The following is a 26801-nucleotide window of genomic DNA, read 5'->3' on the forward strand; positions in this document are numbered from 1 at the left end:
TTTCAAAATGTAGAGCCACAACTCAGGAAATATTCCTTAAATTACATGCAGAAAGTGAACATTATTAAAAAGGATGGGCAAACTTTTCTAAGGGAAAATGGAAAACGGGATCTATCCAATAACATCAGCAAAGATGAAAGACAAATTGTAGCCTTCGAAACTATTTGCAAATTATAACCTCCACCCAATCAGTCTGTTTTGTATTAAAATAGCTCAAAGTTTAAAAATATGACAGGTTTATTGAATATGTTGACAGAAGGATGCCTGGTGCTTAGAAACAGAAATACGAATGTCCAGTAAATGTGAGAAGATACTTGACTATTGGTCAGGGAAACAAGTCTCTGGTGGTGTCTTCACACTGGCAAGACTCAAACTGCATGAGAAGGGTGTGGGACTACTGGTGGTCTACACCATGGCTGTGGGGTCTTGAGTTTCTACAATTACCTGGCAGAGCAATAACTGCATGACGGGAGGTCAAAAGTATACAGTTTTAAGGGCTGGAGGGATAGCACAGCGGGCAGGGCATTTGCCTTGCAGGCGGCCGACCCGGGTTCGATTCCCAGCATCCCATATGGTCCCCTGAGCATCACCAGGGGTAATTCCTGAATGCAGAGCCAGGAGTAACCCCTGTGCATCTCCAGGTGTGACCCAAAAAGCATTAAAAAAGTATACAGTTTTAGACCCAGATCTAATTCCACAAGTAGGATCTGAGCTAGAGAAACTCTTGCATCTGTGACGAGGGGTGTTTTACACGGTCTGGCAGATCATAGTTATCTGTCACCCCCAAACGAAAACCAGCTAAAATTCCCAACTGCGTGAGCATGAGTCCACTGCAGAGCCGCTGAGCCCAGTAAGACACCACACCTTCCCCAGGTGCATATTCCCCTGCCATGTGCGCGCACCAACACGGAGGACTTTCAAAACATGGCCCCACTTTCCAAGGAAACTGCAGAAGAAAGGTAGAGTGGCATTCAACTAAAGCACAGAAACCTGCAATTTCCAGTATTCAATACATAGTAAGTTGGCATCAGTAACACATCTCTTTTATAAGGTCTTTAAAACACGTTGACAATAACAAATTGCAACTCCAGGTTAACAGTCACTTCTGTGGGACAACACAGGGAAAGGGGGTGAGGGGAGTATAACTCGGGCACCCCATTATTTCTCCCCAGCTGAGTGGAGGGCAGGCTGGCACTGCTGCATTTCCCCGTCAGAGTCTTCTGCATTTCCTGTAGTACTTTGCAATAAGTTACAAATGTATTTACATATATATATTTCTCTCTGAATTTTATGCAATGGTCTAAACATAAATGATTAATTTATTTCTAGCTGGCAATGGAAATGCAATTTGTACCGAAAATCAAGATTGCTCATGTCAGGCATTGCAAAAATATGGGGCATACTAATCAAATGCAAAACCACTGACACTTTCCATGGATTTCTATTACAGTTCTCCAGTGTCTATGTGTAAACCCCTCCGGACTGCGAGTGCACAGGCACAGTCCCAAAGACGCTTGAGTTTCCTGTCGCAGGTCACTTCTCACCTTAGGTCATCAGTAAGCAGGGTGCCAGGCACCCCGCTGCAAACATGTGTAAATGCCACTTGCAATCAGCAGACTGCATGTCTCAACTTAAATGTATTTAAATATCTCAATTTAAAATGTATTTGTGTTTAACCCCTCACCCCACCACACAAAACTGACTTGAACCCCTCTCTCATGGCCGCGTTTCTGCTCCTCTTTCACTCTTCCCTATGCCCCTGCCACTGACATCTAATGTGAGTATCCGCGCGTCAGATCTTCGCCAGCCTAGCACCAGCCTAGGAGGATGGGAAGCGCTTCCCAGGCTAAACAGGAGATGGCATCACCAAGCCTGACCCGTTTTCATTCACTCTCAGCAGCTCGCAGTGCCCACAACTACCAGGACTTGTCCCTGGGCTCCCAATAAGGGCCAGGTAAAGGGGTGGATGTTCGAGGCAAAGAGCAGCTGGACGAGGCAGGCGAGGCGGCAGCTCAGGCAGACGAGAGCTGCCCCCCGCTCACGCGCCAGTCCGGGAACACACACCCAGGCCCCGGGGGGCTGCGGCGGGCACAGTCACTGGGGGGCTCCGCTGTGAAGCCAGGCTACACCGCGGCCAGCTCTCTCCCTCCTTTACAAATGCCAACTAACCAAACGTGCCAAAGGCCTGCATCAAGTACACGGAGGTGGGGAGTGTGGGGGAAGGGACTGAGGGTTTATCACTCTGGTCAAACAAGCTCACGAACAAGGGCTGTTCTGTTCTTTCCTTGTTTTAAGATAAAAAAAAAAAGACATAAATGTTGGTATACAACATCCCATAATCTCAGGCCTAGCTAGGCCTGGATGTAAACGGTTTATGTTTTGGTTACTGTAACTTTAAATGGCGGTTACTGTTTCTGTTGGTTGATTTGCATATTTGTCTATGTGGCTGAATATGATTGGTTTGTATGTTAATTTAATAAATAAAAGGCGGTTGAACAGGCTGCTCTCGGGCAGGCCATAACACAAAACCTTCAGAGGCAGTCCTGTGATCCTCCCCCAAAAATATATATTTATTCTCCGAGTAAAGTGCCTCTGACTCTCTGGTAAAATCGCAACATTGTTGCAACACATAAATTTAAAAAATAAATAAATAAATAAAAGTGATAAAACACATCACTGATATCTAGCTGGCTTATCTGCAAGAACAATGTAGTCTACATGCATGTCATGCCTGTGAGCAAGAACAAACTCATTTCCTTTGGAAATTTTACTCGTTAACACATTTTTCAAGTACCAAATCCAGAAATTACTTAAAGAAATGCAATATGTTAGCAAGAGCTTGAACTCTAATGATACAAATGGGGGGTTTGTGTGATCCTTAATTTGAATTTTAATTAATTATTTTTTTGTCTCAAAAAAAAAAAAGAAGAGGAAGGCGGGAACAAAGAGAGACCCTCCAGGGAACTCCAGGGATGACTCCGCCCAGCCACTGGGGCGGGTAAGACAGCCGTGAAGCCTCCTCTCGGCCCTGATTATGAGGTCTGTGCTGGAAGCGGGGCAGGGGGAGACCGTCCACTCCAGAGTGCCCCGGGCACGGCCACCCCCCCCACGGCCACTGCGCTCAGCCCGCAGGGCCTGACACTGAGCCCTCCGTGGGGTGGGGGACACCCCAAGTGGCACCGATAGCCTTGGGAGGATCGGGCCGACTCTCCTGGTTACTTTCATCCTTTTTTTAGTAAATATCTGTAAAAACAACACTTGCAGGCAAAACAACTTCCTCCAGAACAGAAGGCCTGATGTTTAAAGCTCTGCCATCAACTTCAATAGATCAAGAAGCGGTGAGACACACGGAAAGTCTCGGTGCTTTTGAAAAGGGGATCGCCCACACGACATCTTTCCATCTGAGGCAGAAAGTGGGCCAAGACCAGGGTGGCCTTCGAGGGCTGTCGCCAAGCCCTGCCCTCCTCGGGGCCTGGCAGAAACACGGCAGGGAGGGTCCCCAGTCAACCCAGGACAGTCATGGAGTTGCATGAATAGTAGCATGCCTTGACACTTGTCTTCAGTTTGTTAAAAAAGTTCCTAGATGTCACGGCCGAAGAGACAGTCGGGGAATAGGGAGCCCGCCCTGCCTCAGAGACCCCCTGCCTCAGGCCCCAGCACTGAAGGGCCCCATTCCTCAGCACAACCAGGTGTAGCCCGAAGGCCAAAAAGGGAGGGAGGGAGGGAGTGAGTGAGAGAGAGAGGGAGGGAAGGAGGGAGGAGGGAAGGGGAGCACAGAAGAGGGGGGGCGGGGGGAGAAGGAAAGGGAGGGGAGGAGAGAGGAGGAGAGGAGAAGGGAGAAGGGGAGAGGAGGAGAGAAGAGGGGAGGAGTGGGGAGAGAAGGGGAAGGGGGAGGGGAGAAAAGGGGAGGAATGGGGAGGGGAGGGGAGGGGAGAAGAGGGGACGGGAGGGAGGGGGAGAGGGGAGACAGGGAGACTCTTAGATGTCAATGACACCTTTGGGGAATCCTCCCATGCAGCTCTGGGGGCTCCAGGGGCCCTCCGGGTGCTGCTGACCGCCTGCTGAGGCCCCGGGACATAGAGCCGGGACACCCCCGCAGGGTGCAGGCCATGAGCCCCGGGATCCAGTGAGAAAGCCCCTGTGTGCCCTGAGCGCCGAGAAACCTCCCAGCCGCAACACCCTGTGATTTTTTTTTTTTTATCGACTGAAATTAATCACAGGGAAATTTTCCGCCTGCACAGCCGATCCTTCAACTAGGTCACATTCACTCTTACAGGGGAACAATAATGCGTTATTTTTAAATAGTCATTATCCTGGGGCAGGACTGACCCCCTGCCATGATGGTATGTGTTTTTAGCTGAAGTTAAAGGACAGAGACTCACATAAAACATTGTATGACACAAGCAGTAAGCGATATGCGGACACTGACAAAAGAAACCAACCTTTTCCTTTTAAGCTAAAAACAAAGAAACACACACACAAGACACTAATTTAATCTGCAAAGAAAGAACCAAACCACTAGCTTTCAATGGGCTAGAGAATGACAGATTATGTAAATACAGTGTTTCCATTCTGCTTACAAAGTACAAGGGCAACCATGAATCCCTGAAGTTGGTTCTACAATGTACCTCCTCTCCACATGCCTCTATTCTACACTTCGTGACTCCCAAACTCTAAGGCGCAATCTCAAATTATTGTGTGTCCTCGTTTTTAAACAGAATTTAAACAGTAAGTACTCATAAAATCGCTTCCCAAAATAAAATGGTCTTTCCAATTTATTCAGCACATAAAAGAAAAACAGTAAACTCCCGATAAGAATAAAGCATATCCTCTCCCAGATAACAATTTACCACCGGACTGAAATCAAAGGAGTCACCACAAATTAGACAAACTGTACCCAGCTGATGTTAGCCAGAGGGCTGAAATTTGGCATGAAACAAATTTGCTCCCTTGTGAATTCTTAAAATAATAAATAAAAGTTCAGAGTGACTCAACAACACAGCAGAAATATAAAAGGTGGGGTTTTCTTTTTTTCACCTTTTGGGGAATAATTAATTAAATTTACCTAACAACTCTTGAAAACTTGTCTATTTGGGAGCCATTTGTAGGTATAATTTCATTTAATATTCAAAACAAATCTACAGAACCCAGGCCCTCTTACAATATACACTTTATGCATGATAATAATAAAGGTGGGAAAATTAATATGAGTTTCCTTTCCATTATGCCTGATTTAAAAGTTCAAGCTAAATCCCCGAGCTGATGTTTGGCACTCCTGAAGTCTGAAACTTCTCTGCTGCCCAGGGCAGCGAGTGTCTGGGTAAGGTGGCACCCTTAGCAACCCCACGATCATGATCACGATATCCTGTTAATCACTGATTTCTTGGGCGGGCTCAGTAACATCTCATTTCGTCCTTTCCCTGAGATCTCAGAAGTCCATCTCGACTCGGCCCTCCTAATGATGTTACACTGGGGGCTCTTAAGGGTCAGGGGAATGAGATCCAGCTTGTTAGGGTTTAGCATATGAATACACCATGGGAAGCTTGCAAGGCTGTCCCATGTGGGCAGGAGACTCTCAGAAGCTTGCCAGTTTCTCCCAGAGGGAGAAGTAAGCAAAGTGACTGCGCGCTTCTGGGAGCTTGCTTTTAAGTCTCTGGATGTTGGCCATTGATGGGATTACACACATCTGGGTTCCTCTGCCGGTACCTTCATGCATGAGGCCTGTCCGAACGTGTAGAGAGGAGCCTCCAGCATGGCTGTAGCTAGGTTCTGGTGGTCTTCGGCAGCCAGAAGCTCTACTCGGGGTGGGGAGGGAAGCTGGAGCCCATCCCCTCTGAGGGGCCCCGGGGAAGACAGCCAGGCGTGCGGGCAAGAGACAACCCCAGAAGAAAAAAAATATTCAAGTCATTCAGGATTTCATTTTTGGGGTGGGAGGTGGGGGCACACTGGGCAGTGCTCAGGGGCTACGCCTGGCTCTGTGCTCAGGGGGCTCAATGTGTGGTGTGGGGGTTCACCCAAGGTCACAACCCAGCCCCCACAGCCTCCCTGACGACCTCATGTAGGACTTTAAACACTGCTCAAAAGGGGAAGAATGACTGAGGGAACAACAGGTAAACTGAGGAAGCTTCAGGAACTTACTGGAGTCTTCCGGTTCTCGTAGGGTCCGAGCTTAAGGAAAACTGGACATATCTTAGTTATGACATATCTTAGTTAAGTCTTTGTTTTTATTTTCTGTCTTTTCAGAACAACGTTTTGATGAATTATGCATAGACGGAATGCAAACACACAGACTCAATTCCCTTTGAAATACTTAAGGATGCAAAAATGAACAGAAAATATCCTTGGCAAACCTGGATTGAGCTGTCAAAAGCCCACACGCCTGAAACGGAGTTTGTGATGTACTCCCCCACCACAAACACCAGTGGCTCCTCGCATTCCCCCTCTCTCCCTCTAATGGTAGAATGTTTTATTAATTCAAAATGCAGAGCTCGGTGCCATGATTAGTTTCGGATTAAATCCCACAGGAGCGACACCTCTGCAGGCGAACTGACCGAGCCGAGTTCAGAGGAGGAGGCTAGGACAGCAAAATAAACCAACCACAGACTAAAGCCCTCCAGGAGATGTGGTTTGCAGAAATTGATGGTGTCTCCCCCATGTCTGCATTCCACAAATAAATGCCTGCTTAGCTCTGTGGACACACAAAATCACACAAGTTTATATCAAATCATCGTTAAAAATTCATAATGAGGGGCTGGAGCGATAGCACAGCAGGTAGGGCATTTGCCTTGCACACAGCCAGCCAGGGCTCGATTCCCAGCATCCCATATGGTCCCCCAGCACTACCAGGAGTAATTCCTGAGCACAGAGCCAGGAGTAGCCCCTGTGCACTGCTGGGTGCAATCAATCAATCAATCAATAAAATAAAAATTCATAATGAACAACGGACACTAGCGCTGTCTGCTGGGACTCCCCCGATGACTCAGGAGCTTATCCTACAACCAGGATGAGTCCATATTTCTCTCCTACAAATGGGCGTGCATGAGACCCCTATTTCTGCTGGAGCACTGGACACCACGAGGGCCTTCTGCAGGTTGGCAGGGCACTGTTCACAAGCCAGTGCTGACTGCAGTGAATGCATTCTCCGCTTTCAGAGGGCTCTTGGCATTGTGTTCTGGTCTGACGAGTTAAAGGGAAAATGCCTTCGCAACAAAGCAGGCTAGGACAGTACGACACCCCCTTGCTCATGTGATTGTGAGTTGATATTGAGCCTCACTGAAGTTAGAGCTAAAATAAATTTTAGGGGGGCTAGGTTTTTTTGGGGGGGTGGGGGGCACACTCAGCAATGCTCAGGGGCTATTCCTGAACATCTGTGCTCAGGATTCACCATGTCTGGTGCCGTGGATGAAACGTGGGCTGTGGTGGTCAGACCACGTGGACGAAAACTATTTTATTACACATACCTAAATTTAGGTCCAGATTCACTGCTGCCTAAGGGAAATAAAAGACAGCCAACCAAACAATGGCCGATGCGAAAGCATCGTTACCTGACGCCGTACTCTGAGCCTGGCCAGGGCAGGAAATGGGGTCTGCACACCTGCATCTGTACCTAAGAGGCTCAGTTGGCAGAGAAGATGCAAAGAGGTTTTTCCCAGGAAACCTTTCACTGCTGTTTGGCAATAATCTCAGACGTGATACAATTTCTTGGTAAGAGGGAAGAAAGAAAAGGCAAATTTGGGTGAACAAGCTTTGGTTTAGGAACTTTGAGACGAATGATTCAGACACAAATTCTCAAGTCAGAAATTGTTCTCTAAAGGATGCTGACTATATTAAATGAAATCTTAAGCAAAATCTGGTCAATTGCATGGTAGGTTTTGGAGTCCAATATTAAAGACAACATAAGAGAATATTTGAAACTAGGACTGCAGTAAATGGCAGTAAGATTTCACAGTTTGTAATCTCTTCCCTATCACTTGTCAGGTTTCCTCGGAGGCAGGCTTTTTGTCTTATGCACTCTAATAAAATGCATCCGGTGTGAAGATTTAGGGGCCTGGTTTGCTCCGGAGTTCCGCTCCTTCCCACACCACCCGCCTCTGAGATGAGCACACTCCGAGCAGGAGAGACATCTATGAGACGGGAGCCTCTGAATAAACCCACACTATATATCTTCATCCTTTTATTGGCTAAGGAACTGCCACATTCCCCACCCCCCGAAAGTTTGCATTATCCATGGCAATCCTCAAATATGTTTCATAAGTCTGCAGGGGTACACAAATGTCAAGATTTCCTGTCAACGGAAAAATACCATTTTGGAGGGCTTTGAATTATGCAAAGAGGTGAGTGATTCAGAGACTCTCACTGACTGACACCTCTAAACAGGCAGACACGGACCGATTAAGTAAGGACCTTCCTGAAACGGCACTTTGCTCTGCAGAGACACCATCCTTTAATTCTACACTCTGACACTTGGCGGTGCTTACCAGCTACGAGAATAATGCAGCACTTCTTCGGGAGGGACTAAAGAGGGTGTCTGTATTGAGCTAACTGAATGAGGCCAGCAATAAATTCTATTAACAAGTCAACCCTTTGGAGAAAATGCCTGTATTATTCCTGGAGTGATGAAGGGTCGCATTTACACAACACCACTGACACGGAAGGCGTTCATTCTGTGGCAGTTCTGCGTACAATGGGAGCTGGCCTGGCTTCCTCTCAGTTCCCAATCAGAGAGAGAGAGAGAGAAAAAAAAGAATTTTAAATAAGGCATAATGGCCATTCATACAGCTATTTGCAGAGGTCTTCTTTTATGGACAAACACACACACAATCCACTGGTGGAAATGTGCTCAGGGTCCCACATTTAATCTAGCCTCTCTCTGTCATTATTCAAGAAAAAAGAATTTTAATTTGGTTCACAAATGAAACCATCCTAGATGACGTCCTTTTATTATGTGCCTCCGGGGTACCAATAAAGAGCTGCGTCCCCGGGTTCGGATGCGCGGCCCCACATGTGGTCTGCTGGGCTCCAGCGGGGTGACTCCAGGAAACCACCATGAAAGCCCGGGAGCACGTGAGTGTGGTCCCCACGCCCACACCCACCCTCAGCGGGGACGGCATGCGGAGACGGTACCTCTAACAACAGCAGCCACAGCGGCTGTATGAGGCGCTTATTTGCTTCCGTAAAGCATTGGGACTCTCGAATCAAGCTGTGAAAAAGGTACAAGCTACAACGGACGTATACAAATTTCAAGAATTATTATTCTCTATTTGAAACATTTGGTGAAAGCTTTGCAATAAACATACTAATCGTGTTCATCCGGGCACACGAAGTACTGAAAAACCACGTTCAAGTGTTTTAACACGCATAATATTCGTGGTTTACTCACCCTACAGCCTGTGGATTGATCTTTAAATGCATCTGAGAATCAGTTATACTATTCTCCAATGTATCATACTGAAAAATCACGCATTAACAAAAGCTATTCCTTTAAACCAGGTACAAATACAGGCTTATATTCTTTTATAATTTTTAAATTTTATTTAAATTTTACTTTTTAAAAGTTGTTCACAATAATCGGTTACATTTAATATTCCAACATCAATCCTACCACCCTTACACCTACCCACCACCATATTTCAAATATTTCCATCCCGACACACAAACCCTGCCCCTAAAATAGGACCTAAATAATTTATTTTGTATTACTTGTTATAAATAATCCACTAAAATGATCCAAAAAATTTCCTTAGAGGGAAGTGTGTGAAGATTATTGTATCTCACTCTAGAGCCGGGTAAGCCCTCATATAAGAGATTACCAACACATAAAATGTCCTGTGGCTGCCAGGTGGGGCCAAACACTCCAGGAATTCTAAAATTTTAAAGCTAACCTAACTTTAGCTTGGGGGTGTGGGGGGGTGGGGTGGGCGTGATACTGCCCAGGGGGCAGATGCTGAATCATTTGCTCTGATGGCACCGTCAGGTGACCAGGACACCCCCTCCCAGCCTCACAGTGGACATCCAGGGCCCCAGCAGTGCCTGTCCCCGGGGGAGGCAGGGGCACTGTCTGCAGGCCCTGTGGTGAGGGGGCTCCTGTCTGCGTCTACACACGTCATCAGTCCAGGTTACGAGTCTGCTACTGCATCTGAAACCTGCAGCACTGCAGCACTGTCATCCCATTGCTCATCGATTTGCTCAAGCGGGCACCAGTAACGTCTCCATTGTGAGACTTGTTACTGTTTTTGTTATATCGAATATGTCACGGGGAGCTTGCCTGGTTCTGCTGTGCAGGTGATATACTCTCGGCAGCTTGAACCCAGGTCTGCTGCGCGCAAGGCAAACGCCCTACCCACTGTGCTTTCTCTCTAGTCCATCTGAAACCTATTTGGTACAAAGAAAAGCCTGAGAAATTCATATTCCCGGGGGTCTGAAGTTCGTTCCGGGTGCTGGGCTCATCACAAGTCCGAGTCTGTGTCTGTCACTCAGGCAGCGCCCAGAGCCTTCGTGTCACCCGAGACATAGTCTGCCCAGTCCATCACCCCTACAGTGACCACGCAGACACAGTGTGCCCACCCCATCATCGTGGAAGTGAAACCCACGTGGGCTCACTCGGTTCTTTAGGACCTTTCCACTTGCCTGTCTGCACTCTGACCCGGAAACTCCGCTCAGAGCAGACGGCGACGTGTCCGTGGCAGGGAAAAGACCGCACAGACCTCTCAGCAGTCTCTAAACCCGGGGACTGGGAGCGAGATCAGGAACTGACCCGAGTACGGTTTTACAATATCGTGACTACAACCGCCCAAACATTTTTAACAGCTTTACCACCTGGGGTATCATTTTTGATTCTGGGGTTTTGCTTGCTGGGACGCCCCAGGGGGCTCAGGGCTCGGATTCCCTCTGTGGTGGTGGGACTGACCAGGGCTGGCCGCGGCCAGGCCAGTGCAGCTTCCCTGGCGCGTCTCCCGCTGGCCGCTCAGGTCGGTTTTGTCATTAAGACCATTTTCATTACGAGATTTTCATTACACTTTTTTGCTCTGATTTGTTCTGTTGTTTGTTTGGGGGGAGGCGCGCCTACGCGTGCTCAGGGCTCACTCCCGGCTCTGCACTCACAGTCACTCCAGGCAGGGCTTGGGGGGTCTGCTGCACCCAAGACAAGGTCCCGACCCACAGTCCTACCACTCCAGCCCCACACGGTACCGTCAGCCTTCCCCAAGCAGCAGGAAAAAGCTCTCTACAAACACCTCCCATCCCCGGCTCCCTACACCTCCCTACACCGCAGCTCACCCCTGGGGTCCTGGAACAGTTATTAGCAGAAGCTCCTTTCACTGGCAAATAGCTCTCATTTCCTATGACAAGCCCGGATGCTTTATTCTCTGAGACTGTTAGGAGGACAAAGGAAGAAAATGAAAATAGGGAAGACCAGCAATTACCCCGTCTTGCCTCTCTCCACTCTCTCTGCACACAAAGCACTTATTTGTGAAAACTAGGGGACAGATTTTCTTCCCAGCAACACTTCCCTTCACGCCCTGAAGGACTGAGCCTGTACTGGAAACAGAAGTGGCTAAAGTGGGGTAAATGCATGTTCAAGGTTTGTACAAGAATATCTGAGAATACTAGTCTTCTGCCAGGGGCATGCTTAAATAAAATATAGCCATCCAACTTGCAATGTGTAACTGCCTGGTTTATACAGCAGTACTCTTACAAGGAAGACTGCCAGGTTCTCAATACGCGAGTCAATATTAAAAAATGGGGCGAAGAAATGAACAGAAACTTTACCAAGGAAGAAATACGAATGGCCAAAAGGCACATGAAAAAATGCTCTGCATCACTAATCATCAGAGAGATGCAGATCAAAACAACCATGAGATACCACCTCACACCACAGAGACTGGCACACATCCAAAAGAACAAAAGCAACCGCTGTTGGAGAGGATGTGGGGAGAAAGGGACCCTTCTACACTGCTGGTGGGAATGCCGGCTAGTTCAGCCCTTTTGGAAAACAGTATGGACGACTCTCAGAAAACTAGAGGTTGAGCTCCCATTTGACCCAGCAATACCACTGCTGGGAATATATCCCAGAGAGGCAAAAAAGTACAATCGAAACAACATCTGCACATGTATGTTCATCGCAGCACTGTTTACAATAGCCAGAATCTGGAAAAAACCCGAATGCCCCAAAACGGATGACTGGTTGAGGAAACTTTGGTACATCTATACAATGGAATACTATGCAGCTGTTAGAAAAAAGGAAGTCAAGAATTTTGTAGTTAAGTGGATGGGCATGAAAAGTTTCATGCTGAGTGAAATGAGTCAGAAAGAGAGAGACAGACATAGAAAGACTGCACTCATCTATGGTATATAGAATATCAGAGTGGGAGACTAATACCCAAGAACCGTAGAAATAAGTACCAGGAGGTTGACCCCATGGCTTCTCGGCTGGCCTCACGTTCCGGGGAAAGGGCAACTCAGAGAAGCGATCACCAACTACATTGTAGTTGAAGGCCATGTGGGGGAAAGGAGTTGCGGGCTGAATGAGGGCTAGAGACGGAACACAGCGGCCACTCAACACCTTTATTGCAAACCACAACAGCTAATTAGAGAGAGAGAACAGAAGGGAATGCCCTGCCACAGTGGCAGGGTGGGGTGGGGGGGAGATGGGAGTGGGGAGGGTGGGAGGGACGCCGGGTTTACGGGTGGTGGAGAATGGGCACTGGTGAAGGGATGGGTTCCCGAACTTTGTATGAGGGAAGTATAAGCACAAAAGTGTATAAATCTGTAACTGTACCCTCACGGTGATTCTCTAATTAAAAATAAATAAATTATAAAAAAAAAAATAAATAAAAGTACTAGATGTGGGGGCTAGAACAATAGCACAGCAGGTAGGGCGTTTGCCTTGCATGCGGCTGACCTGGGTTCAACTCCCAGCCTCCCTTCCCTGAGCACCGCCAAGAGTAATTCCTGAGTACATGAGCCAGGAGTAACCCCTGTACATCGCCGGGTATGACCCAAAAAGCCAAAAAAAAAAAAAAAATACTAGATGTATCAAGAATATATTTAAAAAAGTACTAGTAAGATAAAACAATATTAGAAATATCAAGTTTGCTTATTTAATGTCCTCTGGTGTCTGTCACTGTCACTGTCATCCTGTTGCTCATCGATTTGTTCTAGCGGGCACCAGTAACATCTCCATTGTGAGACTTATTGTTACTGTTTTTGGCACATCCAATACACCACGGGTAGCTTGCCAGGCTCTGCCATTCAGGCGCGATACTCTCGGTAGCTTGCTGGGCTCTCCGAAAGGGGCGGAGGAATCGAACACGGGTCGGCCACGTGAAAGGCGAACGCCCTACCACTGTGCTATTGCTCCAGCCCCAAAACAAAACAAAATAAGGAAATAAATGAAAGCAAAAAATGAACAATTGGACTACATCTAATTAAAAAGCTCTTTAAGAAACCAGCTTTCTAGGCACGGCTAAGCAGTATCTATGCACAGTGGTTTACAGAACACAGGACCATGTGTGGTTCCCCGAGCTCCACGTGTCAGCCATGACAGAAACAATCTCGAATGTTGTTGAGAGTAACAGGGCAATGTGGATCTGGACCACAAAAAGCTGAATGACTCTGGCTACTAAATGTAATTTCAGCTCAGGGGCGAAGGTCTGCTTATACACGACACAAATACTGGAATACACACGGGAACCAATGAACAGTTTCGCCTCGGGATCATTTGCTCTCCTGTCACAGCATGGCAGGCCCCCTGAGCACTGCGGGGACAGCTCCGGTGGCAGCGAGCATGGCTGGGTACAGCCTGGGCAGTGCCCAAGCACGGCTGGCACATGCAGCACCAAGGCACCCACCGGGAAGGAACTACCAGGCCGTACCGCTGGGCTAAGTACTGCCCAAGTAAGTATGATGGGTTGGGGACCACCCTGCTGCTCCCCCCATGCTCCTAAAAATCACCTGCTCTGGCAGGAGGGGACCCTTCTCTGAGTGCGTGCGTCTCGCCCTTGCACTCAGCCCAAACACGGCTTCCTCAGGCCTCTGCCAGGACTCGTGGCCTGCCTTCAGTCTGGCTGGACGGGACTTGCCCTCCTGGGAACTGTCCATCTCCGACATGGCGAGCGCCGGTTCCTGACCTCGATCACTGGCTCGCTTCCAGCACCCCTGAGCGGCTGCTGAGAAGCCCACCCTAACAGCCAGGATGCTGGAGTAATGAACCCGGGGAGATACAAGGAATCCTGGGGTACAGTCTCAAGTCCCTGTCATTTCTGCAATTAATCTGACCGCCACACGCCCCAGTTTTGATAAAATCAACTCCGTGAGAATCTTATTTTTCCTTGCATGCTTTGGAGAACAAATTTCAAACTAAGCGGAGACAAATTTGCTTCAGGTGTTGGGGTCTCTGGCGTGGAGGCAGCACGCCGGGGCGGCGAGGGAGGGCCCCCCTCTGGGCGTCCCAGGGGCCCTGCGTGAGGGCTGACAAGAACTCTTTACAGAGAGAACAGCAATCCACTGTGAATAATATAGCAGGGATTAATATTTTATATTGCATGCTTGTAGGTATAAGGAAAATAATAAAAACACATAGAGAGCCGCATTGTTTATAAAGTAGGAAAACCTGTATCACTCTTTCCAATTTGATTATAAGAACTACGGTCTGTGGCAGACATTTGCTTTAGGAAAATTTATTTTAGAAGCAATAACACCATGATGAATCTTAGCTGAGCTCTACAGTTCTAGGTTTTGATTTTTTTATTGTATGTATCCAGAAGAAATTTAAAGTCATTTTAAGATTGCTAAATTCAAATTCTATTATTATAAAGCCTAGCTACTTTGTAAACTACAGTGTTAGGAAAAAATAAAAAATAAATCTTAAAATAAGATTTTATTCTACATTTTATTTAAGTTATTTTAATATTGTATTTATTATTTTAAATTTTAAAATAAGAACAGTAGAACCTGATTCACTAATTATTTCTAAAGACCACAGAGTTCTCATTTTTTGTTAAGAGGCTTAAATATCACATATATGCAAATATTTACAAATATACTTGCCCCAGTGAAATACATGTCCCACTAGTATTAACCGGCTGCTTTGGTTTGCTGCAGGCTCGTACAGTAGATACCGTAATTCCCTTAGGAGCAGAGCCTGGCATTACTGCAGTGATCTCCCCGACGCCCACCAGACTCAAAACATCAGGACGGCGATGGTGGTAAGGAGAACAACAACATGAGCGTGTACAGTGCTCCTGCCTCTGTGCTCCCCTCGAAGACCATCAGATAAACTCGGGTAATACAGGCACTAGGATAGTTATTGGCAGGTGCCGATATTATTACTATTGTCATTTCCCAACGGAGCCGGCCGAGACAGCAAGCGGCCAGTGAGGACAGAGCCTCTCGGGACAGTGCTCAGGACCCAGCGGGCTAAGGCACCCCTGCCCAGTCCCCTGGGGAAGCTCACCCCAGGCCCACAGAGCCTCAGGCCACAGCACGGTGCTGTCGGACGGGCCCTGGAGAGGACACGGGCCCGGGAGCCCGGGAGGCTTGGCGCCTGAGCCCTGTATGGTCACCGCCTTCGGTCATCCAAGGCGTCCTACTGCCCGGGTGGCCCCACATGAGGGACTCAGATGGGAATCCCCGCCCCATGCAAACCGAGGTCAGGACAGGTGCCCGGGGGAGCAAGGACCCGCTCAACTTGGACTACGGAGATGTCCTGCCGGGGCCACTGGTCCTTCCGAGCTCCACATGGCAGGGTCTACTGGCCCTTGTCGCCCGCTGGGGTGTGCCCGCCTTGTTACCCGCGCTGGCAGTCAGGGCAGTGATGCCCTCGCAGACGGCCTATGTGGGCTGTGCCCGGACACGCACTGTCCGCTCCTTCTCTGCAGCCTCTGCTGGCCAGACCCCTGCTCCCAGCTCCCCGGCTCCACGGCGGGGAGCGCGGGAGACCCCAGAGCCGCAGACCCCCGGCACGGCTCTCCTCTCTCTCCCCAGCCAACGGTTCTCCCCAACCTGAGGAAGCTCCGAGACCCCCCGCAGGGAGCCACCACTCAGCCGAGGGCGAGCTCCCCTTCCTCCTCCGTCTCACCATGTGCCCCTGGCCTCTTCCCCCAATCCCCGCTTCAGAAGCCCCTGGGCTGGGCCGAGGTCTCCTCCAGGGGGTCGGGGCCCCCAGAGGCCATCGCTCTCGCCCAGGGCCCCTCCTCTCGGCGGGCACCTCAGACAGAAGACAGGCTCCAAGGCCCGACGCCCAGGTCCCCAACGCCTCCCGACACCCCCGACAGAGCCTCTGGCCTCGCCCCCCCTCATGTCTGCCTGCCCAGCCAGCCCACGTGGGCTGGGGGCTGCGGAGACCCCCCAGTGCCAAGGCGCGCTGCTCTGCCCCAGACCCCCAGGGAAGTCAGCCCAACCTTCCTAACCCAGCGCCCGCCCCCGCTGCAGCCTGCAGAGCCCGGGAGAGACCGGGAGCACTGTCCCCACCCGAGGGTCCCCACCGAGTTCCAGTCCGGCCACAAGGTCTCTCCTTCCGAACCTCACACGGGGCTGTGGGCGCCTCAGAGCTGCCTGGGCTGACGGCTCCTGCGGGCACAGCTGTATGGACCCCTGGATGCCCTGGGGACGCCCGGCGGGGAAGCCGCGCCACACAGCCGTGCAGAAGGAGCAGAGGCTGGGCTGTCTGATCTCGCAGGAGACACAGGGTTGGCAGAGCAAAGTGTCAAACCAAGGGGCGTCCTGAAGGGGGCGCCGAAGCGGCAGGTGCAGGGGGGCACAGCAGGAATCCCAAAGCCCTGACAGCACTGACCCACGCCAGCCAGCCCAGCACACGCGGCTCTGCAGCATGCCTGTCAGGTGACAGGGTGGGCCAGGGGTCAGGGGACACCAGCGGAGGGAAGCCAACACTGGCCGGTGTGGAACTATCATATGCCTAAGACTTAACAATTAATGACTTTGCAAATCACGGTTCTTCAAACGAAAAAAAAAATATATATATATATATATATTTAAATATCCATCACAGGGTGCCGTCGACATCCGTCCATGCCTGTAAAGCCAAGGCTGGGGCCTGAGGGCTCAGGGACGGCTCCAGACAAGTGTCTCTGTGCAAGACGGCAGGGAAACTGCCGCAGACACCCAGAAGACTTTCCCGGTGCGGACACTGGGCAGGGAGGAAGTAAGCACCTGGACTAGAACCCAGCCTCTGAGCGCCCGTGCGCGGGTGGGGGTGAGCGGGACCCTCCCTGTCTGGGCCCCGCGCCCGGCAGGCCTGACACGAGGCAGGCAGGGGGCAGTGCAGAGCAGCCCCGGCGGACACAGGGTGGCCAGGCCCATCCCCAGAGACCGCTGGGTCCGGGCTGCCACATCCATCCGCACGGGACATCCTCCCCACTTCCGGGGCTGGCACCTGTCCTCAGGGGCCTAACCCGTTCTCCCATCACCCCCCCCAAACTCGATCCCTGGAGGCAGCTGTGGGTGGGTCTGCCATGGTGCCGGGTGCAGAGCCGGCCGCAAGCCACGGGGCAGGGAGAGGGGAGGCGCGGGGGAGACAGACCCCCCAGGCCCTAGCAGCGATTAAATACGAATATTCAACATAGCCAGGCGTCTAGTTTGCTGGCTCTAGTTTGCTACCTCTGCTACCAGCTTCGGATGTGCGTGGTCCAGAGGGGCAGAGACCCCCTCACTCACGCGGGGCGCGGGGACAGAGCCAGAGGAGCACTTGGCTGCAGCCTGCAGGGTGCCCAGCTGGGCGAGACCCCCTGAGCCGTGCCCCCCGACACTCCCCAACCTTCCGCACCAGAATTCCACTGGGAGAAGGTGGAACGAGAGGGCACCGGAGCCTGCGAGCGGCGATGGCCCACCCCACCATGCTCTGTCTGTCTGTCTGTCTGTCTGTCTGTCTGCCTCCTCTCGCTGCCCTCTCCCCACCCCTCCTACCTGCTGCCTCAATGCATAATTAAGGCCGGAACTAACGGAGCGGAGAGGGAAGGTTCTGGGCATCCCCCAGCACTACTGATTCTATCCGATGGGGGCGCGGGAACATTGGCCTGGCAGCGTCTGCCCTGGGGTCTGGCTGCGTCCCAGGACCCCCCCCCACCCCCCGCCCGGGCTGTCTCACCTGTACCGTCAGGTCATTCCGCAGCTCCTTCCCTGCAAAAATCACCCGCAACTGGTCGGCCGGAACCCCCTGTCGCTTAGCAACCTCCTCCTTGAGCTGGAAGATGCTGGTGTCGAAATCCACCTCCACCGGGAACCCGTGGCTGGAGTTGAACCTGACGAACACTGGCGGAGAGAAAGGGGAGAGGAGACAAGTGAGCATCGCGGAGGGCCCCGCCGGGTCGCACAGCCCCGTGCCCTCCCCTCTCCTTGGAAACGCACGTCCCAAGAGGAACGATGAGCTGGCCACCTGCAGACCACAGGGCCAGGGCATGCCTTGGGGGAACAGAGGGGTTCTGGAGCCCAGTGGGAGCTTCTGGACAGCAGTCGCATGCACACATGCCCGCACTCGCACACACACGCACACGCGTGCACACACACACACACACAACCCAGTGTCCACCTCAAAGGCGCAGGGTCAACAGTCAGGGGTGGCCCCGGGAAGAGCCTCAGGCTGTGCTCAGGGGTGCCAGGGCCTGGGGGCACAGGCCTGAGGAGCTGCTGGAGACCAGAGACCCCGTGGCTGGCCGCGCTCTCCCTGCAGATCCAGAGTGGACCCTCCCAGGAGTCACCCACCTTCCCTTGGCCAGCCGCACCCCACCTGGATGCCTGCACCCCCACTCCTCCTTCCTCCCCTTCCTCCTCCCGGCCTGCCAGCAGCATCTCCCAGCCGAGCCTGCAGACCCCCTCCCCGAACGGAGATCAGGACCCCTGGCCAGACCTTGGCCACGTGTCTCGGGTCCCTGTCAGCTCGGACACTGAGTGCGCATGGTCCCTGGGCTGACCTTCAGGGGATGAAGCAACAAGCAATCGCTCTGCTGCTCCGGCCGTCCACGCAGCAGCCAGCACAGACTCCGAGTCTGTCTCCGGGGTCTGGGGGATAGAGTTCACCTTTTCTTTGAGGGGGTGGGGCCATGGTGGGGGAAGGGGCTGGCGAGAAACCCGAGGCAAGGCAAGTGAGCTACCCGCTCTACACTCTCTGGGGCCTAGATTTTCCTTTAAAAAGATACTGGTCCTTTAAAGAACTTTGGTCGTACCCGGCCCAGATCACTTCTAACCCCTGTGATGAGCTAGCAAGGTCGCGGTCTTCATTTGATTTCACTGGCCAGGAAAGGAAAGTCTAAAGAATTGCAGTCACCCTTCAGAGAACATTCCCGCCTTTAAAATACAGTTAGACTTAAATGAATTCGCTTTAACTCCAAAGCCTGCTGTTTTTCGTGAGGACACACCACCAAAGATATTCCCATAAGTAACATCTGCATGCCTTTTCCTGTGATCTGCCCTGGAAAGGCCGTATGACGTCACTCAGATGTCCTGACACTGGCGAGCGACGAAAAGTCATGCTAAAGAAAAGAAGGAAGAGTTCTGGCGAGGCAGCATGAGCAAGGAACAAGGCACAATGACAATGACACAGGGTGGCAAGAACACAGCTCCACCGACAACACACGGGCAGAGGGCAGGTGGATCTCACCAGCACAGGCAATGCTTTAAAAGTACCAGATGCAACAAAAGTGCTCCAAATAAAAAAAAATTCATGGAGAGAACAGCTGGTTACAGAAGGAGAAAGGTGCCTTGGGTGGCTTCCAGCAGACATCCCGATGTGCTGGGTTGCGGGGGGCAGGAATATCATGCACGGTGACCCCTGATTCTCCTTCCCAGCTCCCTCGGAGCACTGCACAGGAGCACTAACCCAGGAGGAGGCCCGGGGGCAGGAAGGGCCCCAGTGGGCAGAGGATGAGACCCTAATCTAGACTTGGCTTCTGAGCAGTGGGAGTGCCTTATCTTTTGTCGTTGCTTCTGGGTTTGGGGGGAGCGTATCAGAAATGCTCAGGGCTTCCTCCCGGCTCTGTGCTCAGAGATCACTCCTGGCAAGCTTGGGGGACCATATGGGGTGTCAAAGACTGGACCCCGTGTACTGACCACATGCCAGGGAAGCACCCAACCCACTGCACTATCTCTGAGTCCTGAGTTGCTTCATCTTACTGTCAATACTAACTATTATTCGGAGTATCACTGTATCACTGTCATCCTGTTGCTCATCAATTTGCTCGAGCGGGCACCAGTAACGTCTCCATTGTGAGACCTGTTACTGTTTTTGACATACTGAATACACCACGGGGAGCTTGCCAGGCTCTGCCATGCAGGTGGGATACTCTCGGTAGCTTGCCGGGCTCTCCAAGAGGGACTGAGGAATCAAACCCAGGTCAGCTGAGTGCAAGGCAAATGCCCTACCCACTGTGTTATCACTCCAGCCCATTATTTGGAGATTTTATTAAAAAAGAAAAAAAATCACCCTGGGAAGTTGGGGGGAGGTAGGTGCAAGAAGCAGCTGGGAACTATACAGAAGCTCCTGACACTAGGGGGGAGGATTTCCAGGAGAGAATTCCATAAGGACGGGAACTGTGAGGCCAGCCCAAGGAAGAGATGTTCGGCAGAAACACCCCGGATAACACGACACCACTACAGAGATCACTAGAATCCACAAGCCTCCTTTTCCCTTAGGCACAGAAAAATGCATTTTCAGACTTCAGTTTGATTTAGATGAATCACAAAAATACAATCAAAATGAGTGGCCGGAGTAGCAGGCAACGGATTAAGCATGAATTTACAGTGGAAAGACTGTCCAAATACACACGACTGGCAGATGTTTGTCCAACGGAAATATTTGCAAGGATGAGGACAAACAACGCAGAGTGACCTGCTCAGGAGGCAAATGGCAGGACCTGTGACATTAGCAGCCCTGAGCAGGGGTGACAGCTTCTCAGGGAAACAGCAGCAGTGGGGCTTATCCCTCCTGTGTTGTCCAGCCACAGTCCCCAAAGAAGAGAGCAGGGGAGGGACAGGGCAGACACTGCATTCAGGGCCTGCCTGCAGCTGTGAGCAAGGAAAAGGGAGTGTTGGGCCCCCGGTGTCACTTGTTACATCCATGATCTCTAAGAAGCTCTTGGACCACTCTCCCTTAACCTCCTCGTCTGCCCCTGGGGGACCGCAGGCAAGCTCAGACGCCGTTCACGGAGCACTGGGCGAGAGCTGAACACGCTAGGACAAGCCGCGAGAGCCTGAACTCAGACTGTGGCAAACTGTGCTCCGAGACCCATCAGAAGGGCCCGGCCACTAGAGCACACTCCGTGACTGACACTGCGGCAGAGATGTGATGGGAAGAGGAGCACCACTGAGCCAAGCAGCCCTTTTTCTTCCCCTCTTCATACTGGGCAGAAAACATCCAGAACAAGAGAGACAGGGTTCGGACTCCATGGCCTGGCAGAGAGGTCACAAGCCCGGGGATGTATCATTGCAGTGACACTGTGACCACTCAGAAATGAACATCTGATCATTAAGTACTATCGATGATGCTGTCATCAATACCCAACAAAATGCACTGATAAGCATAAAGGAACAATGAGACACACCCAAACACTTTTTATGTCATCTCTGACCACAGTTCAGGAGCTCCCAAGGATAAAACATGGCTTGGGGGGACAGGGGACCCTGCCCAATCTTAAACTCGTGGTGCCTAAGTGGCTGTCCAAGCTATTTTATTCTCCTGGACTGACCAAAGTATGATTGAGTTATAACTACAGTAGTTTCCTTTCTTCACCAATAACCCTGGTCTCCTCAGACCGTGCCTCAAAAACAGCCACCCAACACATGAGGATTAGGGGGGCTGACGCATCCTTCCCCTAAATTATTTCAAATTATCGAATTATTTCATATTTCTAATGGGGTGGGCCCCATTAATCTGCATGACCTGGCCCTCCTTGTCACACGTTGGCAGGTGGTCACGGGGGCTGCGTCCCAGGCACAGAGGAATATTTCAGGGAAACGAATCAGTGAGGAGCACAGGTGCCCAGCACTTGGGAAAGTGATGTCGGGGACAGGAACCTCTCCCGAGAGACCTAGACGTTTCCACTGAGTCAAGACAAACAATACTCGCCCGCAAACAAACGGGCTTAATGCTCTAATACTCCTGACCAATTCTTGCCAATTCAGTCTCAGAATTGACAGACTCTTGATCAAACAATAACATCTACTTTACAACTAATGATAGCTTTTGTTTTCACTCATATTGGAGATTTAAAAATCATCACCAAAAAAAAAAAAAGCTCTTGTTTTTATAGCACTGTTTTCCCATGGCATTTGGCACCCCTCCTGATTTCACCTCTTAAACATCGGGCTTATTTTCTTAGCAGCTTCAGCCACTGGACTGGACTTTAGAGCACCTGAGGGTCTACTGAGATTGTCTTTTTTTATCTGTGTATTATCCAATCTTCATGTGTCATCATTCAAGTGCAATTTGATGCTTTTTCCTAAGTAATTTGGGCCATGCTGGCCTCCCTCTTCTGCTTACAGCCCACCTTTCAGAGCGTTGCTCTTTTAGGCAGTAAATATGCTCTTCTTTGAGCAAAGCTTTCAAAAATTGCACCATGATAACTGTTCAGTTTAGCATCAGAATGAGATGATTCCAAAACTGAATGTCCTTTCTCGGGGCAGAGAATGAAAGGTTTTGTTTATTTGTTTCGGGACCACCTCGAGCAGTAACCAGGGTTTATTCCTGAGAGCACTCGAGGAACCATAGGTGGTGTTTCGGATAGAAACCTGGTCGGCTTCAAGCAAGGCAAGTGCTTTCACCTTTGTTCCATTTCTCCAAGCTGTACAGAAAGGTTTTTACTGCTATCATAGTTTCATCGTTTATTTTCAAAAGTAAACTCATGATACCACTGCTTTGGAACCTATCTTAGTTTTTACTTAATCTAGTTCAAGTCAATCTGTTCCCCAGCCAATGAACAGTAATAAAAACCAAGGCAAAAGAATTAGAGTGAATTTTTTAGATTGCAGCATATCAAGTCTATTAGAAATTCTTGCATGTACACTTCAGCCTTTCCTAGGTTCTTACAGGGGTCCAGCTGCTTGCTGCCTTTACTATTTTACAAACCGTTAGGGTATGATAGAGCTTCTTTGGATGTTTTGTGGCAGAATTCTTTATTAAATTATTTTATATTAGATTCATAAATATCATTAGTTATTTCTCATCAGAAGCCTCCCCATATACCACACTCACGACTATTATGCCCAAAAGATATTTTGGGTCAAGATTTTTGGTTTTGATTATTACTCCATGGAAGGTGGTCAGATCAAATCCTTATAGAACCCTAGTAGTTTAACTTGAGGGTCAGAGAGCTTGTACAGGGGCTAAGGTTCTTGCCTTGCATGCACTCAACCTCAATCCCGGATCTATCTCTGGCACTGTATATATTCATCTGATCACTGCTAAAAATTATTCCTGAGCACAGTTTAAGAAGTAAACTTTAAGCACCACTAGGTGTGGCCCCAGCTCCACCCAAAAAGGAGATAGAATGAAAGTACTGTCTTAAAATAACAGATTATTCTATTAAATCAAATAACCTCATAAAACAAAAATTCACCACCATCATAGAAATATGACAGAAACCAGACTTTCCAAAAATTAATTTCATAAGATTCTGAGTTAAATTTAAACAACATTTGAAATAACGGGAAAGTAGAACATATTTTCAGGAAAAAAATAATTTAAACTGACACAAACCTGAGATAACTTCCGTTTTGCAATTGGTGAACAAAGTTTTACGTGCTTAGTTATACTATCCTTAAAGAAGTTAAGGTCAGCGCACGCAACACATACACATACACACACACAAATACACATGCAATGAATGAAAAAATACAGATTAAAAAGAAAAATTAAAAATTATAGAAGAATAAAAAGGAAATTCTAGAAGTAAAAGCACATTATCTGAATTAAAACACTGTCAGACGTAAAATAGAGATGAGAGGAAATAATTAGTAAAGAATACAGATAAAAGATTTTGAAATAAATGAATTGCAGGTACGTGGTGGATTAAAAAATGGGGCTGAAAAATTACTTGAAGTAACACAAAATTTTAAAACATAAGAATAAATAAATTTACTTATCCATGATGTTCAACAAACACCAAGCAGAATGAACATAATAACACAATGTCAAGAAACACTATGGCCAAACTATTAAGAATCAAAAGAAAAAACAAGTTTTTAAAAGCAACTGTAAAGTAAAATACACATAATATATAATGCAGGGCTAAAATAACACAATTCCTGACTAGCTTGTCATCATAACCAATGGAAACCATAATCAGAGTCTAGCATTTTTTTATTATTTTTTTTAATTTTATTGAATCACCATGAGACAGTTATAAACTTTCAAGTTTGAGTTACAATCACACAATGATCAAACACCCATCCCTCCAACCAGTGCACATTCCCCACCACCAATATCCCGGGTATACCCCACTTTCGAACACTCCCCCTGCCTCCATGGCAGACAATATTCCCCATAATCTCTCTCTACTTTGAGGCATTATGGTTTGCAACACAGACACAGAGAGGTCATCATGTTTGGTCCATTATCTACTTTCGGCATGCATCTCCCATCCCAACTGGTTCCTCCAGCCATCATTTTCTTAGTGATCCCTTCTCTATTCCATCTGCCTTCTCCGCTCCCTCATGAAGCAGTCTTCCAGCTATGGGGCAATCCCCCTGGCCCTTGTCTCTACCGTCCTTGGGTGTCAGCTTCATGTGATGTTATTTTATACTCCACAAATGAGTGCAGTCCTTCTGTGTCTGTCCCTCTCTCTCTGCAGAGCCTAGCATTTTCTAAGTGTCCAAATTCCTAAAGCAAAATCATTGCCAATACAGAATTCTATGACGGTCACTGGACATGTGAGGGTCAGCCTCCATGGGGGAACGACGGCTGGAGGTGGTGGGGCCAGGTGTGGAGCATGGGTAGGCCGCACCCCAACCCGGGGGCCGAGTGTCTTAGAGGGTGTAAGAACCTTAGTGAACGTGTCAAAAGTTCTTGCCATACATTAGAGTATTAAAAAAAAAAACCACAAGATACCATCAAGCTTACTCAAAATCCCATTTAAAATGGGAAATTATAACCCGGTGCCACACCAGGATTTGAAGGCCAGTCTCTGTGCGCCAGTAGGTGTCTGAGACGGGCTCAGTCCTGAGACATGCCACTTCCCCGGAGCTGTTCAAGTCATCTCCAGAGATTGGAAATTGTATTGTAAATCCCTGGAGAAGCTGGGCAAGCTCCCCGTGGCGTATTCGATATGCCAAAAACAGTAACAATAACAGTCTCATTCCCCAGGCCCCGAAAGAGCCTCTACTCGTTGGGAAAGATGAGTAAGGAGAGGCTGCTACAATCTCAGGGCTGGGATGGATGGAGAGGTTACTGGCGCCCGCTCAAGCAAATCAATGAACAATGGGATGACAGTGATGATGATATCCAGGGAAAATATCCTTTGGGGTTAAAACAAACTGTATTCTAAGATGACTGAAAACTCAGGGAATCTGTCAGCAGAACAACTTTGAGCTTCGGGGAAATAAGAGGTGAGCAAATGTGCAGCGGGGTCCTGGGAACGGAACAGGCACCCAGCAGCAATGCCGAAGACGGAAAAACAAGAGGCAAAGCTGGGGCTGTTTTCCTTTGTTCGTAGGAAACTTCTTCGGCACGGCCAGCTATCTGCTGGGTCCTGAGTTATGACTGTCCCCACCAGCATCCTGGGGATCTGGCTCTCACTGCAACGGCGTGCAGAGACGGTCAGAGACGGGTCCTGGGGAAATGCTGGGAAGGCAGAAGGTGCTGCTGTGGTGACAGAGTCGGTGCTCTGAGAGGGGCGTCGGGAGCTGGCTCTGTCCCGCCCCCCACTCCGTCGCCCGGGAGGACGCAGCCAGCTGAAGACGACTGCAGCCACGCTGCCAGGCCGATCTGAGACCAGCTGTCTGGTCTTCAAAGTAGTAAGAAAACAAACTTACATTGCATAAGCCACATCGCAGACTGAATTTTCTTATGGAAATCCGAGCTAAGACCATGTTCACAGCAACAGATCTAAAGTTTCTTATGTAATTACACACCACAAACACGCACTGTGACAGTTATAATGGAAAGAACTGGAGAGTGCATTTAAACCAAACAGGCGGCACTGGGTGGTGGGAATGGTCCATTAATAACAAATGATTGTGAATGTAGAGAATATGCAATACAGTTATAGGAAACCCGAAATAAACAAAGCTTTGAGTAAAAAAAAGTACAAACTACAGTGAAAGTCTTTAAAATGCTGCATTTGGGGCTGGAGTAATAGCACAGCGGATAGGATGTTTGCCTTGCAAGCAGATGACCTCGATTCAATTTCCAGCATCCCATATAGTCCCCCAAGCACTGCCAGGAGTAATTCCTGTGCATTGCCCGGTGTGACCCAAAAAGCAAAAATAAATAAATTGATTAATTAAAAATAAATAAATAAAATCCTGCTCGGGAGAGCCTGGCAAGCTCCCTGTGGCATATTTATATCCCAAATACAGTAACAGATATACACATACCTCTTGAAGGTATATACCGAGAGTATCCCGCCTGCATGGCAGAGCCTGGCAAGCTACCCATGGCATATTTGATATGCCAAAAACAGGAACGATAGGTCTCATTCCCCTGGCTCTGAAAAAGCCTCCAATCATTGAAAAACACAAGTAAGAAGAGGTTGCTAAAATCTCAGGGCTGAGGGCCGGAGCGGTAGCACAGCGGGGAGGGCGTTTGCCTTGCACGCGGCCGACCAGAGTTCGATCCCCGGCATCCCATATGGTCCCCC

General features: G+C 49.3%; 1 protein-coding gene across 1 annotated transcript in view; it reads right to left on the reverse strand.

The window, feature by feature from the left end:
* PRKN (parkin RBR E3 ubiquitin protein ligase) overlaps positions 1-26801 on the reverse strand; it is a 1029130-nt gene that overhangs the window by 798297 nt on the left and 204032 nt on the right. Inside the window, exon 2 of the mRNA XM_055135350.1 lies at positions 18101-18264. Coding sequence (XP_054991325.1) covers positions 18101-18264 — 164 coding nt within the window. The remainder of the gene's footprint in view (positions 1-18100; positions 18265-26801) is intronic.

Source organism: Sorex araneus, chromosome 4 (genome assembly GCF_027595985.1).
Source record: "Sorex araneus isolate mSorAra2 chromosome 4, mSorAra2.pri, whole genome shotgun sequence".
NCBI lineage: Eukaryota > Metazoa > Chordata > Mammalia > Eulipotyphla > Soricidae > Sorex > Sorex araneus.